Source organism: Dipodomys merriami, unplaced genomic scaffold (assembly GCF_024711535.1).
Source record: "Dipodomys merriami isolate MVZ:Mamm:240054 unplaced genomic scaffold, mDipMer1.0.p SCAF_4, whole genome shotgun sequence".
Classification (NCBI taxonomy): domain Eukaryota; kingdom Metazoa; phylum Chordata; class Mammalia; order Rodentia; family Heteromyidae; genus Dipodomys; species Dipodomys merriami.
Window position 1 is genome coordinate 61,739,692 of NW_027205603.1, and position 16,852 is coordinate 61,756,543.

General features: G+C 41.7%; 1 protein-coding gene across 1 annotated transcript; it reads right to left on the bottom strand.

Annotated features, from left to right (window-relative positions):
- Nucleotides 1–10,646: 10,646 nt before the first annotated feature.
- Uqcrb (ubiquinol-cytochrome c reductase binding protein) lies at nucleotides 10,647–14,737 on the bottom strand. Its single transcript, XM_069991107.1, has 4 exons — nucleotides 14,662–14,737; nucleotides 12,203–12,274; nucleotides 11,773–11,939; nucleotides 10,647–10,849 (listed from the first exon to the last, which is right to left on the bottom strand). Exons 1-4 carry the CDS (start codon nucleotides 14,678–14,680, stop codon nucleotides 10,772–10,774), a joined length of 336 nt encoding a protein of 111 aa, XP_069847208.1. The 5' UTR covers nucleotides 14,681–14,737; the 3' UTR covers nucleotides 10,647–10,771.
- Nucleotides 14,738–16,852: the final 2,115 nt, after the last annotated feature.

Genomic DNA, 16,852 nt, shown 5'->3' on the forward strand with positions numbered 1-16,852 from the left:
AGTAGAACTTAATGTCCTGAAGGTAAGTTAGGATCTGGGCAAGTGGAGGGAATAGTGAAGGTCACTAGCAGCATCCCAGGGGACACAGGTACAGGAGGGAAGGTGAGAGGTGGAATCCTGCAGTGTGTCTGGAGAGGAGGAAGGAAAGAGCTTGACTAGTGATATGTCCAGGTGAGTGAGCCTTCTGCTTTCCATCACATAGCATCTCTGTGGCGCTGGCATGATGCACATTCGATGGTATGGAAGGGTAAGGCTGTGATTGGAAGCAGACCTCTGTAGGCAGAGGGGTAGGGGATGGCAGGAGACAGGCTTTGGAAGGGTGCTCCCTTTCACGGAAACTCATGTGGCCTCTTGCCCATTGACTCTTCGCCAACCTTAGGGCAGTAAGTTACTGGGTTGCCAGGAATAGATCCCAAAGCACTTTCAAGTGGCAAGATTTGGAACTTCTGTGGGGATACCCACCTCCAGGGAGCCCAGCCATGTCTGTGCTAGGCAAGAAAAGGGGTGGGGGGAGTGTGTGGTGGGAAATCCCACCTTTTCCCCTCTCCTTGCTTCTCTTCTCCTCCCTCCCTTCCGCTCCCCTCCTCTTTTCTCCCTTTCCCACTCTATCAATCTCCACACTCTTTCTAGGGCTTTAACTCAGGGTCTTGCACTCTTTTTTTTCCCTTTCTTTCTTCCAGTCCTGGGGCTTTGAACTCAGGGCCTGGGGGCTGTTCCTAGGCTCCTTTTGCTCAAGGCTAGAGATTTATTACTTGATCCACAGCACCACTTCCTGCTTTTTCTGTGATTACTTGGAAATAAGAATCTCCGGGACTTACCATCATAGGCTGTCTTCAAATCACCATCCTCACATGTCAGCCTCCCAAGTAGCTAGGATTACAGGCATGAGCTACCAGTGCCTATCAGCCTTGCACTTTGGCTTGTCTTTTCTTGCTCATCACTTGTGTTCTATTCACTTGAGCTATGCCTCCAGTCTACCATTCTACTGATTAACTAAAGCTAAAACTCAGCTTTTCTGCCCCGGCTGGCTTGGAACGTTGATCCTCAGATCAGCCTCCTCAGCTCAGATTACAGGAGTGAGCCACCAGCTCCCGCCTCCGTTGATTTTCTCTATCTGGAAGGTGACTCCTCTGTGGGATAAGCCCAAGCCACAAGCCAGAAGGAAAGAGTGCATATTATACAGTCCATATCTATTAGCCTCTTAGGGTCACAGGCAGGATGGGGATTCAAGAGCTGATGGGGAATATCACACAGCAATTGTCTTACAGAACGACAAGCACATAGGAGCTAGTCATGAGCTAGTCATGTCCTTCCCTTATTAAGGTCCTTCCGCACCTTCCTCTCACAACCCCAATCCATCACCTAGCTTTGCCAATTGGACCTCCGAGTATGGCCCCCAAATAGTCTGCACACACCATATACTTAAACCCCATATGGATGAAAGATTTATGGTTTGATTTTTTTTATAGCTAACATTACTAGGTGAAAACTTGACTGGATATTTATATAACCTTAGAGTAAAGGGAGAGCTTCTCAGAGTGAGACCTTCAGGGCAAAACCACAGAGAAGATTGATCGTTTGAACTATGCAAAAACTGGAAACTTTCATTTGACAAAAGCCACCGTGAACAAAGTTGAAAAGGCATAAAAAATAACCAGAATAAACCTCAAACAAGGAAATAATATCACATCAGCAAATTTAAGTAAAAGAAGTAAATATATAAATATATAAATCTAAATATATAAAGATCTGCTAAATAGATAAGAACTGAACCAAACTTAGGAGAATAGGAGGAACTAAGAGGAAAGGAAAATCAAACAAATAAGGAAAAAGCTGCGAACATAAAAATAGATGCACAGGCAAAGGACATAAACAAGATTGATGAAAAAGGAAAACCAGGCAGGCTTTCGTGACTCATGCCTATAATCCTAGCTACTCAGGAGACTGAGATCCCAAGAGTATGCTTTGAAACCAGCCCAAGCAGAAAAGTCCACAAGACTTTTATTTCCATTCGTCCAGTAAAAAAAAAAAAAGCTGGACTAGAGGTGTGGCTCAAGTGATAGAATGCCAGCCATGTACAGACAAAGCCCTGAGCAAGCCCTGATACTGGCAATAAAAAAAAGGAAGGAAGGATGGAAGGAAGGATGGAAGGAAGGAAGGAAGGAAGGAAGAAAGGAAGGAAGGAAGGATGGCAGGCAGGAAGGAAGGAAGGATGGCAGGCAGGCCAACTTGAAAACAGCAGATAAAAAATGATTTTATTTTTCACTCTAAGAAACACAAACTTGAGCAAGAAACTTTCTTTAGCAAAATTCAAAGTCTATTTTTCAGAGGAGCTTTTCTTTTGTTTGTTTGGGCTTATTGTTGTTGTTTTGACCGAAGGTCTCACTAGAAATCCCTATCTAGCCTATCTATCCTCCAACTCAGGATCCTCCTGCTTCAGTCTCTAAAGGGCTGAGACTACCACACCTACCACAGAAACAGTTTTTTATGAAAGCACTCAATATAGGCAGAAAATAACTCTCATGAATTTCATTGAGAAGCATAAATTATAATAAACTTGTAAAAAGAAAATCAGTAGTTAATAGCGAGAAACAAAATATTCAACCCCCAGACCCAACACCTTCATTTCTCCAAATTTGTCTATATACTCAGGTGCTTGCAAATGAAGTCCAAGTAGCTAAATCTGACATGACTTTTTTCACTCTAGAAATTCAAAACCTATGCTTTGTATGTCTCTCCCCCACGGTATAACCCCTGCTTTCACTGTATTTGATGTTATAATTTGTGGAGGGGAAGGGAAAAAACAAATCGTTTAAATAGGGATACAGGTGGACCCATTGCAACAATGAGACGTACAAGTAGTATGTCAAAAATGAGCTTTACAACTTTGGTAGGGGGGGGAGGAGGGTTGGGTAGGTGGGGGGGGGAGGATGGGATGGGAAGGGGAAACAAAGGAGGAGGCTACAATGCTTGATAAGAAATGTACTCATTATCTTGCCCATGTAATTGTAACCCCTCTGTACAGCATTTTCACAATAAAAAAATCATGAAAAGATGATTGTATTACAATTGCATTTGCTCGTCTATAAATTGCCCATTCTACCTATTTGCTATTTTCCATTGGTATATCAAATTAGTAGGTGTTTTCATATTGTACTGATATTAAAACTACTAAATATGTGATGAAAAAATTCAAAACCTATACAACTTTCTGCTCATTTTCTTTTGCTTGGAAAGCCCATCCTCATCTTCTTAGTTTCTCTAGGCTTGCTGGCTCTTCTCAAATCAGCTAAATTGTTAGAGGGTCTACCCTATTCATCATCCATGGGAGTTTCCTGCTGTTTCCATAGCACCCATTGTACATATTTATTACAGAAAATATATATTTGCTTCTGTAGCTGTTTACATATTTATGGATCTAATTACATATTTGTCTCCACCATATTTGTTTCTTTCTCTGTATCCTATCTCCCAATTTCATCCTCCCACATAGCTGGGATGACAGGTGTGTACCACTGTGTCCTGAGACTGGTTGGTATGGGGTTTATTGTATATGCCTGGGCTGGTCTCAAACTATGATCATCCTGTCCTCAGCCTCCTAACTAGTGAAGATTACATATGTAGTTTGCAACTGAAGGCAATTGTGTCCCTCAAGGGACTTCTGAAAGTATCTAGAACTTTTTCTTTTCTACAATTAAGAGGCAAGAGGGTACTAGTACTTGGAATGTAGTAGCCAAAGAAGTTGTTAAACATCCTACAATGTTCAAGTAAGTCCCTAACAATAAAGCTATTCAGCCTAAGAAGTCAATTGAAATTGGGCACTGGTAGCTCACCAGCTGAGATCTGAGGATCATGATTTGAAGCTCAGCCAGGAAGGCCCATGAGACTCTTATCCCATTTTAATCACCAAAATGCCGGAAGTGGAGATGTAGCCTTGAGTGAAAAAGCTAAGGGTAAGTGATCAGGTCCTGAGAGCAAGCCCCAGCACCAGCACGCACACACACAGATGTCTAACATAGCTGTAGTTGAGAAAGCCTGTCCTATATCTAGCTTCTGACTAGCTTGGAACATAAGAAAATACACCATTCTCACAAAAACCATACAAAACTATATACTGAAATGATGTAAAATGAACTTCTATTCTTTGAGACAGGGTCTTGCTGGGGTACCCCAGTCTCATCTTAAATTCATTTTCTGAGCCTCCCAAGTACTTGGATTACAGGTGTATGCCACCATGGTGGCTTTAAAGTGAACTTTTAAATTCTAATTTCTTCAACAATAGACAAGCATCTATGCTAGGATGTTGTACACAGCTGGTGCCTCATCCACATTAGTTCATCCTGAAATAGTAAGTGTGAATAAAATCAAAGGCCCAGAATGGTTGGTTCTGAAATGAGTATTAAAGGCTTGGGGATATTTTTTGCGGGGAAGTACTAGGGCTTAAACTCAGAGCCTCATGCTTTCTAGGCAAGTGCTCTACCACTGAGCCATACTTCCAGCTCATTTTTTGCACTGGCTATTTTGAGATACAGTAATGTCTCAATGTATGCGGAAGCTTGCACGTAGATGGCAATTCATCTATTTTGTGCTTCTTGTCATATGACAAGAAGCTACCACACACAGCTTCTTCACTGAGTTAGATGGAGTCTTGCAAACTTTTTATGCTCAGGTTGGCCTGGACACATGATTCTCCCAATTTCATCCTCCCACATAGCTGGGATGACAGGTGTGTACCACTGTGTCCTGAGACTGGTTGGTATGGGGTTTATTGTATATGCCTGGGCTGGTCTCAAACTATGATCATCCTGTCCTCAGCCTCCTAACTAGTGAAGATTACATATGTGAATCACCAGCACCCAGTTTAATAGTGAAGACTTTGTAGTCAAATGCTTTCATTGCATTGCTGAAAAGCCCCATGGATAAAGGCTAACGACCTTACCAAATTGTTGGCATCTGAGTTTCCAGTTTCATGGCAAACCACATTTTAAATGCATACATAAGGAAGAAATTGTAAGCTAACTCTTCTAAAATAAATAATTACCTTCTTTTGGCTTGGCTTATAATAACAATTTTTACAGGTATGTGTAAAACTTTCTTAAAAATAGTTAGAATACTAACCGAATAATTCAAGTGAATAATGTTACTAGAAGTTACAGAGGTTTATTTTAAAATTACATTTTTGGCATTTATGCAAAATTAGGCAAATATATTAAAGTACAAAGTTAAACAAATAATACATTCTTTCTACTAAAGGAGATATAGTCAGATTCCAGAATGACTATTTAAATAGTTTGTCATAAACCACTCAAATATTAACAGGCTTTTTGACATCTCTGCTAAAAATTAATTACCTTGCAATAACAGTTCTTTTTCCTGTTCAATTGCTAATAAAAATTTCTTAGCAAAATATGACTTAGGGGCATCATCAAATTCAAGATCTCATTCATATGCTAACCTCCTACGGCTTTTAATAAACACCCAGATAACCAGCATTTAAACAAATTATGGCAAATACAATACATATATTTTAACATAGATAGGCTTTATTAAGTGTTCTTTATATAGTCATCTGGTATTTTTAAAGAGTGAGCAATCATATAAAAGGAAATATGGTCATAACTGATTAAAGTAATAAAATCTCCAAACTAAATCACATCTCATAATTCACTTCACAGCATATATTAGATTTCATTACATCAGTATGTGGCTTAGTTGTAAATTCTCCCGATGGCCATAAACCTCTAAGGTGTTGTCATCCTGAAAAATGAGCAAGAGGGAGTTGGTGCAGGTACAAAATGGATAAATCTTCCCGGGTGTGCTGTACCTAGCGTGTAAGGCTGTAGTACGTCGCCACCTAGTGGCAGCAGTTCCCTCCTTGTTACAGTAAAGGGACTCTTCAAGTTTTCTGGAGCTATCTCATGCACTTGGTAATTGTTCATCTCTGATCCTGGAGCTCCTAAAATGAGCTCTGTATAGTGTACCCCACCTGTTCTCCACTCACCGAACCGTGACAGACTTAGTTATGAGTTTTAATATTCGCCTTTTAAATTTCAAACCTTTTGGTTATTTTCAAAGCACACGTAGGATCTCTCTCTCTCTCTCTCTCTCTCTCCACAAACACGTTAAAAAATACATTTTGTCGGGCGTGGGGCTTCAACTTTGGGCCTGGGCACTGTCCCTCAGCTCTTTAGCTCAGGGCTAGCGCTCTACCACTTGAGCTACAGCACCACTTCCGGTTTGCTGGTGGTTTTTTGGAGATAAGAGTCTTGCGGACTTTTCTGCCCTGGGTGGCTTTGAACCATGATCCTCAGGTCTCAGTCTCCTGAGTAGCGAGGATTACAGGCATGAGCCACCGGTGCCCAGCTCAGATGTCTATATTTTTAAAATACCAACCTGTTTGTGACTTTGGAAGGAATTTAATGGCTATAGGACTTTGGGCTTTGATCTAATTTTTATTCTGTTCTTGAATCAGAATTAGTGCAGAGCTAAACAAGAGAGTCCTTGGATTTTCTTAAGATTCTAGAATTTAAAAGTAGGCAAAAGTACTGTTAGTTAAGTTTACTTAGTTAATATTGAGGTACCAATACAGAGAGTCACATAGTTAGGCAATGAGAACTTAGCTTTAGAATATTATCAAATATTTCTATTTAATATAGAATTCAGACCAGAATTCACATTTGGAAAGTCTGAGGCCTTAAAGTGCCTACACTGAACAACGTATCAGGTGCATGACAGTGAAGTTAAACCAATTGTCTGGTTTGGGGAAGAAACTGCAATGTATAGTAGAATGAAAAAAATAGAATATAACACACTTCTGAGTAAACAAATCTTTCTTTCTTGGAAGTCTAGGAAAACTATACATGCAAAGTCCAGGCCCACCTCAAAGTTTGAACATGGAAAGTTATTGAACATTTTAAACCCAAACTCTTAGCTGGAGACTCATCTAATCAAAGTAGTCACATGGATCCAATTCTGCTACTTCTCATCTCAGGTGATAAGTACTTTGTTCAGGTCTGATATCCAAGGCAGGTGATGGATTACAAGTACTTTGAAGTAGATAGAACACCTTGGATTTTGCCTACTGGTCCATTAGACTTGATCATACTTAGCATTTTACCCAATTATTTATTCTTCTATTCACCTAAAGAAGCTCTTACACAGCACTTATTATGTGCCAGGAAATGTTCTAAGTGTTTGATATATAACGTAATAGTTTTCACAACCCTGTAAAATAGGCCGACTCATTAGCCCTATATTAGAGCTAAAGAAACTGACATAGAGGTTGAATTAGATTCCTAAATTTACACAGTAAATGGATTGAAGCCTGGTCCAGAATCAGCTGAGTGCTCTGCTGTTCTGTATTCAGGATGAAGGCCTGTGTTTCACACCCTCCATCATGACTTGTTATATGGGATGGCTTTTGATAACACAGAAACATCTCTCATGATTAAAAAGTTCTTAGTGGCTTAATCTCTCATGGAGCCAAATACTAGTTCTATTTTTCTCATTCCTCATGACAAGCCAAATAATAATCTATAATTAAGAACACTGATATAGCATCCTACAGTTTTCAAAGAAAACCATACTTGTTGGGCTGGGTAGGTGGCTCAGTGGTAGAGCGCTTGCCTTGCATGCATGAGGCCCTGGGCTCGATTCCTCAGCACCATATAAGCAGAAAAAGCCAGAAGTGGCCCTGTGGCTCAAGTGGTAGAATACTAACCTTGAGCTGAAGCACTCAGGGACAGTGCCCAGGCCGAGTTCAGGCCCTGTGACTGACCAAAAAAAAAGAAAAAAGAAAAAAAGAAAACCATACTTGTTCATATTTGTTTTTATAACCAAGTAATCAAGCAAAGATGAACTAGGCAGCTTGGCTGTAAGAGGCTCCCGATTGCAATGCCACACTTTCTAGTATGAGCAGGTGGATCCCGAAGTCTCCTCTTCCTGTTATACCTCAGCCGGTCCGCTCTGTAGTACCCTTAGTATTCCCTTTGAATGTCTAAGGCACTAAACCGCTTTTCACTGGAGCAAAATCATTATCAAGAGGACCTATCTCAGGCTAGACAAAAGAGAACTGAGGACACAAATGTATTAATTGAAGTATAGGATATTCAGGGGAACATTCCAACAGTGCAATTCCTTAGAAAGGCTCACAGTCCAATACAATAAACACCAGGAAATGGACTTGAAAAGGAGGTGAGATTAAGGGACAGGGAATAGACAAATAGAGAATACAGCCATAAAATTCAATGCATATCCTACAAAATTAAGAAAATTGAGGGTAGGGGTAGAGTTGGTAAGGATATAGAATGATGAAAAGGGTGAAATCAATCAAGATGCAATATATTTATATGATGCCTTGTTGGAATGGCAACTCCTTTGTACAACTAAAGATAACGAAAATATAAAAATATAAATTCCTGATTCCTCCCTCTCCCCCAAAAAGAGAGAACTAAGAGAGTACTAAGGACGGAACCCAGGACCTTGTACATGCTAGGCAAGCATTCTATCACCCATATACATCCCAAGTTCCCTAATTTTCAAAACTTTTTTTTTTTTGGTCGGTTGTGGGGCCTGAACTCTGGGCCTGGGTGCTATCCCTGAGCTCTTCAGCTCAAGGCTAGCACTCTACCACTTGAGCTACAGCACCACTTTGGCTTTTTCTGCTTATTATGTGGAATCAAACCTAGGGCTTAATGCATACAAGGTAAGCACTATACCACTGAGCCACCTTCCCAGCCCCAGGAGAGATATTTCAAACTATAGTCTAAGTAGCAGAGGAGAGACTGTGTGTTATGTGTATGAATATGCAGGTGCACATGTTAGTTTTGAGGCAGTCAGTGCCTGGGTGCTGTCCCTGAACTTTTGTGCTCAGGGCTAGAGCTCTACTAGAGTCACAGATCTACTAACTTTTTGAAGGTTAACTGGAGATAAGAATCTCAGACTTTCCTGCCCATGCTGGCTTTGAACTGTGATCCTCAGACCTCAGTCTCCTGAGTAGCTAGGATTACAGGCTTCAGCTAATGGTGACCTGCAAAAGGGCTAATATTTTAGCAAAACTTTTAAAAGGTAATCTGCGATTATGTTGCAAAAGTCAAATGTATTATTTCAGCATTGTTTTGTGGAAAAGATGCCAAATAGACTTGTGTATTTTGATTATGAATTTTAAACATAAGACGAAACTTCTCATATTCTGTCATCTTGTACTGCACCATAGGGCCTACCACTCCTGCCTGCTCACCGTGAGCCCAGATCTCACTTGTACCAAAAGCACTTCAGAATTTAGGAGTAAAAATAATAGTATTACTGAATTAGTAGTATATATATATATATATATATATATATATATATATATATATATATATATTTTTTTTTTTTTTTTTTTTTTGCTGGTTGTGAGGCCTGAATTCTGGGCCTGGGTGCTGTCCCTCAGTCTTCAGCTCAAGGCTAGCACTCTACCACTTGAGCCACAGCGCCACTTGCGGCTTTTTCTGCTTATGTGGTGCTGAGGAATCGAACCCAGGACCTCATGCATGCAAGGCAAGCACTCTACCACTGAGCCACCTTCCCAGCCCAGTAGTTTATATTTTTTAAATTAGCTTATCATCTTAAAGCTTTTAAAGATGATGATACTTAAAGCTTTGAAGTATCATTTGTTTTGCCCATATAGGGATATATGCATAATTCCTTTTTAAATGGTAATATGCAAATATGTCTACTGGGAGGATGGTCCTGACAAGCAAGGGAAGGAATGGTCCCTTCCGGTCCTTTCAGGTAAGATCCTGATATTGCACTGCATAGGACAGTCTGACATTGCCATTACCCATAACAGTAGCTACAGAACACTGTGCAATGCTAGTCCTTTCTGAGGCTGACAGCCAGTCTGTTTGCATGCTGTTCACTTTAGGAAAAACAGTCATTGGCACTCATTTCTTGCCCCATCCCACTCCTATAAGTCAGGCCTTGATGCAGTTTCCAAATACATCAGTAACCTATGAAGGGCACAATCTAAAGGTGACTTTGCTTGGCTTATAAAAATTGTAAGATTGAGAAATTATCCAACCAATAAGCAAAAGATGAAAGTAGCTTCTGATCTTCAAGGTATACTTAAGCACTAAATGTTATCTTAGAAGTTTAGAAGCCAGGTGCCGGTGGCTCACGTCTGTAGTCCTAGCTACTCAAGAAGCTGAGATCTCAGGATTGCAGTTCAAAGCCAGCCAGGGCAGGAAAGTCTGTGCAGCTGATCTCCAATTAACAACCAGAAAACCGGAAATGGTGCTGTGGCTCAAATGGTAGAGCGCTCACCTTGAGCTGAAGAGCTCAGGGACAGTGCATGACCAACCCCCCCACTCAAAAAAAGAGTTTGGAAAGAAGCCAGGAGTCAATGACTTACACCTGTAATCCTAGGTACTCAACAGGTGAGATCTGAGGATCGAGAGGTTTGAAGCCAGCTCAGGAAGGAAAGCCTGTGAGACTATCTCCAATTAAACAGAAAAAAACTGGAAGAAGAGGTAGACTGTCAGCTATGAGTGAAAAAGCTATGCGAGAGCACCCTGGCTCTGAGTTCAAGCCTCAGTACTGGAACAAACAGATAAGAGGGTTTGGAAAGAACTGTGACAAAAGTGAATTCAGGAGTCATCAGAAGAAGGTTTAGAATTCAAAAGTTCCATCGATGATTATATTTATTTAAATATTCTTAAATTGTATGTTTCAGATTTAATTTACTTCATAGATTCTCTGAGCACAACTGCATTCACAGGTTCCAACTTCGTGATTACTTGTTTGCCCATTCTTCTTTCTCTTTTCTTTCCCGAATAACCTCCTTCAGGTATGGTTCAAGGTAGAATTTATCCTATAAATAAATAAAAAAAATTATATCCTATGATTGTATTCTGATATATCCCAAACACTTGATAGGTCTCAACAAATGAAACCCACAATTACTTTTTATTTCCAACATAAGAAAATAAATACTCAACCAGACTGATAACTATGTCTTTATTTATTTAGCCAATACTATGGTTTGAACACAAGGTCTTGAGCCTGCTAAACAGGTGCTCTACCACTTGAACCTTGTTTAGCCCTTTATTGCTTTATTTTTCAAGTAGGGGCTTGCCTTTTTGCCTGGAGCGAGCCTCATTCCTTGATTTTCCTAACCATGGCCTCCCTGTGCCTGGGATCACAGGCACACATCACCATGCCAGTTTATTAGTATGGGTCTCAACTTTTTGTCTAGGTTGGCCTTGAATAGAAGTAGCTTAGACTATAGGCACATGCTACCTTACCCAGATACTATTTGCTTTTTAAGATGTAAAAGTCCACAAAGATATTACAGGTTGCTCTGATAGGTTACAAAAGTAGAAAGAAAAAAAGAAAAAGAAAAAAGAAAGGATGATGGTCTATAGGCTTTTCCCTAGTTCCAGCATAGTTCAGGGGTAAAAAGTCCTTTTTTGGACCTGGAGGGACCACTCAGTGGACTTGAATGCTAAATGTCATCTGAGCTGAGAGAGAGTGAAGAGGGGGAACGCCCTGGGAAGGAGAGCACCTGGTCTATCACAGAAGATTTTCCTTCTGACTTTGGAAGTCACTCTATTTCTAAGTCTCAATGTGTTTTTCTCTAAAATGGGGCTAATACTTGCTCTACTAAGCTTAGCAGGCTGTGGTCAGGACAGTTATGTGACATAATGTTGAGAGTGCTAATGCAGTGGGAATCAATACACTTATCTTATACTCCTGTCCTTGTCACCAATGTCAATTACAATAAAGCTGTTCTACCTCTTCATATTTTGTCCACTGCTCCTTAGGCAAGATCTGCTGCCTCATGTTCAGGTCCAGAGCTCTCTTGATCCGAAACATCCTGTCATTATAAAGTTTCTCAGGAAGCCTTCTTATGGCTTCTTTTACATCTTCAGTCTCTTGTATGGTATCATCTCGCATTAACCCTGAGACAGAAAAATAAATCTATCAAAAAAAGAATAAAAAGGAAGTATTTTTTCCCTAATGAGCAAAATACTCTTATGAGTTATAACTCAGGACATGGGTGAAATACTGAGAGTCCAAATCACTAGGTACAATGGAAAACCAAAGGAGTTGAGAGGAAAATATAATAAGGATGTCTTGCTACTATAAATCATTGCTTTCTCAAAGTATTTTTTAAAATAATAAACCTCTTATAAAAAGAAAAAGGAAACAGGAGTGAACTTACCCAGTTTGTTGAATCCTGCAGCACTGTAATACCATTTTCGAACACCATCCAGCCACCATCCAGAGGCTGAAACTGGTAATTATTGCATTGTTAGTTTCTATGAACATAAGCAACCAGTACTCTTATAGCTATCTTCATGCAAATACAAGAAGGAATGTCCTATTAAAAATTCATACTCTCAGTCAGACACTAGTGGCTCACACCTGTAATCCTAGCAACTCAGGAGGCTGAGATCTGAGGATCATGGTTCAAAGCCATCCCAGGCAGGAAAGTCTGTGAGACTCTTATCTCCAATAAACCATTAGAAAACCGGAAGTAGCACTGGGGCTCAAGTAGTAGAGGCCTCACCTTGAGCTGAAGAGCTGAGGGACAGTGCCCAGGCCCAGAGTTCAAGCCCCATGACCAAAAAATTAAATCATATTCTCTACAGTATAGGTAAGAGTTCTTTGCTTTATCTATGAACAAAAATGACTAGATAAAATATATGGCACATCATGGGAGAAGAGGGTAAGCTCAAACAGCAAATATATAAAAAGATCGTTAGGTACAACTACGGCAGGTCAGCCTCCCTAAGATTTAACAAGCCAATCCCTAATATCCCTGCAGAACTGGGGATGGGAAAGGAGCCCAGAACATTTCTACAATTTGTAGTTGCAGAAATAAATTACAAGAATAACTGCACACTGTTCTTTTCAAAGGAAGAGGAGGTACATGAAAAGAGGGCTGGATTTCAGGATGGGTGGCAGGGCTACAAACCGCCACTCTCTTATATGTATTATTATTATTGCCTCTGGTTATCTTCTTTGCAGCTAACTTTCCATTAAGGGAATGAGTATGTGAACACATAATGAATTTGAACATGAAAACTCTTTAGAGACTATGAACATGAAAACTAAAGAGGCTGAGTGTGGTAGAGCATACACTTGTAATTCTAGCACTGAGGAAGCTGAGGCAAGAGGATTGTGAGGATTTGAGACACTGTCTCAAAAAATAAAGTAATAAATTTAACAGCATGCACACACACACACACACACACACACACACACACACACACACACACACACACACACACACACACACACACACACACAAAACCAACATTGAGGGCTAGCCCCTTACCAAAGAAGAAAATCAAACTGCCCTTTCACTTCAACCACAGACTCCTTAATACAGATTACATGACTTTGGAAACTCTCCTTGGAAATTAAGAACCATGTATAAAATTATTTCTAGATAAAAATATCAGTCAACTATCTAAAAATATAGTTATCTCCAAACATACTTGTTGTAAACATACTGGCAAGTGATAATGATCATGGTTATTGTTCACTGAACATTTCAGTGTGCCAGGCACTGTCCTGTTTGCTTTACCCATATTTACAAGGTTTTTTTTTTTTGTAATAAAGCTGTAGAGAAGTTAGCAATAACAGTGAATTATTGTGGCCAGGCACCGCCGGCTCACCCCTGTTATCCTAGCTACTCAGGAGACTGAAATCTGAGGATCTGCTTTTCCAAGCCAGCCCAGGCAGGAAAGTCTGAGATTCTTTTATCTCCAATACTATTCAGAAAAAGCTGGAAGTGGCGCTGTGGCTCAAGTGGTAGAGTGCTAGCCTTGAGCATAAAGACGATCAGGGACAGCGCCCAGGCCCTGAGTTGAAGCTCTAGTCCTTTTTTTTTTTTTTTTAAGACAGAGTCTGACTAGGGTAGTGTAGGTGACCTTTACCTTGACATCCGCTTGATTCAGCCTTAACTACCGGGTTACCCCGCGTGAGGCACCACCCACGGAATACATTCTTGAACAAGTCTTACGCACTTTCACAAAACTCAATTCACTGATGTTCCTTGACAGGTTCACCATTTCTGAAGCAGGGCAGAATGGCAACAGTATTTAATTACAAAGACAAAAGCGAGTCCAAATTCTGCTGCCCGAGAGCACGGGGGTGGGGTGAGTGTGTGTGTGTGGGGGGGGCTGACACTATCTGAAGTGCACACCCCCTCCACCCCTGCGTGTGAGTCCTCATGCCCCCAGTAAACGCAAACCCCTCCAAGCGCCCCGGAGGGCTCAGGGCTCCAGAGCGCCCAGGATGGGAACTCAAGAGGCTTCGCCCCAAGCCTGCGCAGCGGCCCGGGCGAGGCGCGCGCGAGGGCAGGGAGGGCCCCAGGCCGGCCTCCTCGGGCCTCACGCGCGGGGGTCGGCGCTCCACTCAGCGGCAGCCGTTCCCCCGCTGTCTCCCCGCCCGGAACGCCTCAAAGGCCGCGGGGAGGACGCGGCGGCCGGCGCGCGGAGCACCCGGCACCGCCACCGTCCCCAGGCCTCACCCCATTCCTCACACCCGCAGGCAGCCACACGCGGGCCTGCCCTTTCCCGTGTGCGCAGCCCCCCGGCCACTCAGAACAGAGGAGGAGCGAGGTCGAACGCCGCGAAGCTCGTCACGGAGCAGAGGGGCCCGGTCACTTACCAGCCGACCTGCCCGCCATGGTGACCCGAGAACGACGCGAAGCCTTCTGGGTAAGTCCTAGAGGGCGCCGGGCCCAATGCGCAGGCGCCTGGCGTGGCGACGCGCCGGAGGCGGTATGCGCAGGCGCAGTTCTCACGGCCCGTGTGAGCAATCTGCTGTCTCCCCACTAGAGGGCGGCAAATGGGGTATTTGCAAGGGGCTAGTGATATAATGGGGGGAAAATGTATGCACGAACACACACACACACACACACGCACGCACACACACACACACGCACGCACGCACGCACGCACACACACACACGAGCGCTGGTCTAGGTTATGTTACTTAGTAGTTAGGAGTGTGGGCAGTATTAATGGAGCAGAAAGAGCCAGGTAATGCGTATAGGACTGGAGGATTGGTTCTAGGACCCAGGGGGTTATCTTTGGATGCTTAAGTTCTTTATATAAAATGATGTCGTTTATAAGTGAAACCTACACACATCTCTGTTCTTGCTAATCATCTCCACTTGGTGACTGGCAGTCCTGGGGTTTGAGCTCAAGACTTGGCACTCTCGAGCCAGGCCCTGTACTACTTGAGCCTACACTGTTAGCCTCTCTAGATTAGTTTCAATACCTGATACAAATTCAGTACCTAATTTCGATACCTAAATACTTGCAAGTAGTTGTTACATAAGGAACGACAACAAAATGCACATGTTCAATAGCAACATAGGTGGGTTTTTTTGTTTTTATTTTTGTTTGTTTTTTGTCAGTCATGGGGCCTGAACTCTGAGCCTAGGTGCTGTCCCTGGGTTCTTCAGCTCAAGGCTACCACTTGAGCCACAGCGCCACTTCTGGTTTTCTGGTGATTAATTAGAGGCCCAGGGACTTCCTTGCCCTGCCTGGTTTTGAACTGTGATCCTCAGATCTCAGCTTTCTGAGTAGCTAGGATTACAGGTGGGCTCTTTCATTAAAAAAAATTTTTTTCCATCCCTCTTGGAGGGTTGAACATGTAATTTCCAGAGATGGAGGACCCACAGTTTTCTCACTTAATTGCACAACTATAGTCTAATTACCGTGATGTTCTCCACTGTAAAGGGAAAGCTGAACCTCATTCAGGGTGAGTAAAGTGTGAAGGGTATAACTAGAAGAATCTAGGTACCAACTCAGGCTTCCTTAATCTAGGACTGCATGTCACATGATGCATCTGGGAAAGACAACCTCGCTGGTTTTCAGTTTCTCTAGCTAAAGATCTACATCAAGCCATTTTAGTTGGAAGGTTAGGTTGAACAAGTTAATAAAATATTAAAAACTTCTCGTATGTCTGGCATTCAGTTGGTATGACAGGACCAGCTGGAGTTTGGCCAGGAATCTTCCACTTCACCTACTTTCTTCAGTAATGGGGCTTCTTTAAATATGGCTTAGGTCTCCAAGAAAAAGTTCCCAAGAGGACAAGCCCCATGTGCAAATGCTTGTTAACCTCTGCTTCAGAATATCTCAGGGGCCAGTTTAGATTGGCTCAGAGTCACTGGGGTATTCTCAAGAGTATAAATTCTAGGTTTGGTTCACTGGGAACTACCAGTGTACCACAACCTGGTGATTGTAAGGCAGATGACTCAAGTGATGCCCCATATTACAAAGAAGCAAAGACTCAAGAGATTAAAATCATTTTCTCCCTTGGGAGAAAATGTCAATTCTTACTATAAATCTGCTTGCTGGTAGTAAGCCAAAGTGTTATTAAATGTTATTAAATCTCATTGCCTCAAACTTTTTCTCCCTATCCTTTCTCTTTCCTGATTTTCAGTGGCTATTTATGGACAACTGTGAATACCAGAACATAGGAATACAACATATATAGCTCAGGAATACAACACTATGCATAGTCCAAAACAATGTGTTTTGAGAACCAAGTAGTGGCTGATATGATGTATTATGCTTCAGAAACTTGTATTTTATGGTATAAAACCTAAAAAGTCTGTGAATTCAAGAAGAAGAAAGACCCTCTTGAACCTTCACAGGAATAACAAAGCATCTGCTCCTAAGCTCTTTCTCTAAGCTTGCTTTTATTTCAGTTCTCTTTTTCCTGAATAGAAAGGTTATGGTTGAGTCTAACAAGAATTGAGTCAGAAGGAACTTACAAGAAAGAATGTATAGACCCAAATATATAATACCAATAAATTATTTCTAATATCAGTTGAGACCTAGGACAG

Bases quoted from the DNA above. Each gene is read 5' to 3' on its own strand.
- Uqcrb (XM_069991107.1), bottom strand. The intron at 11,940-12,202 runs GTAAGTTCACTC...TTTCTGTCTCAG, and splicing joins TGCAGGATTCAACAAACTGG to GGTTAATGCGAGATGATACC. The intron at 10,850-11,772 runs GTAGAACAGCTT...ATTTATTTATAG, and splicing joins AGTGGACAAAATATGAAGAG to GATAAATTCTACCTTGAACC.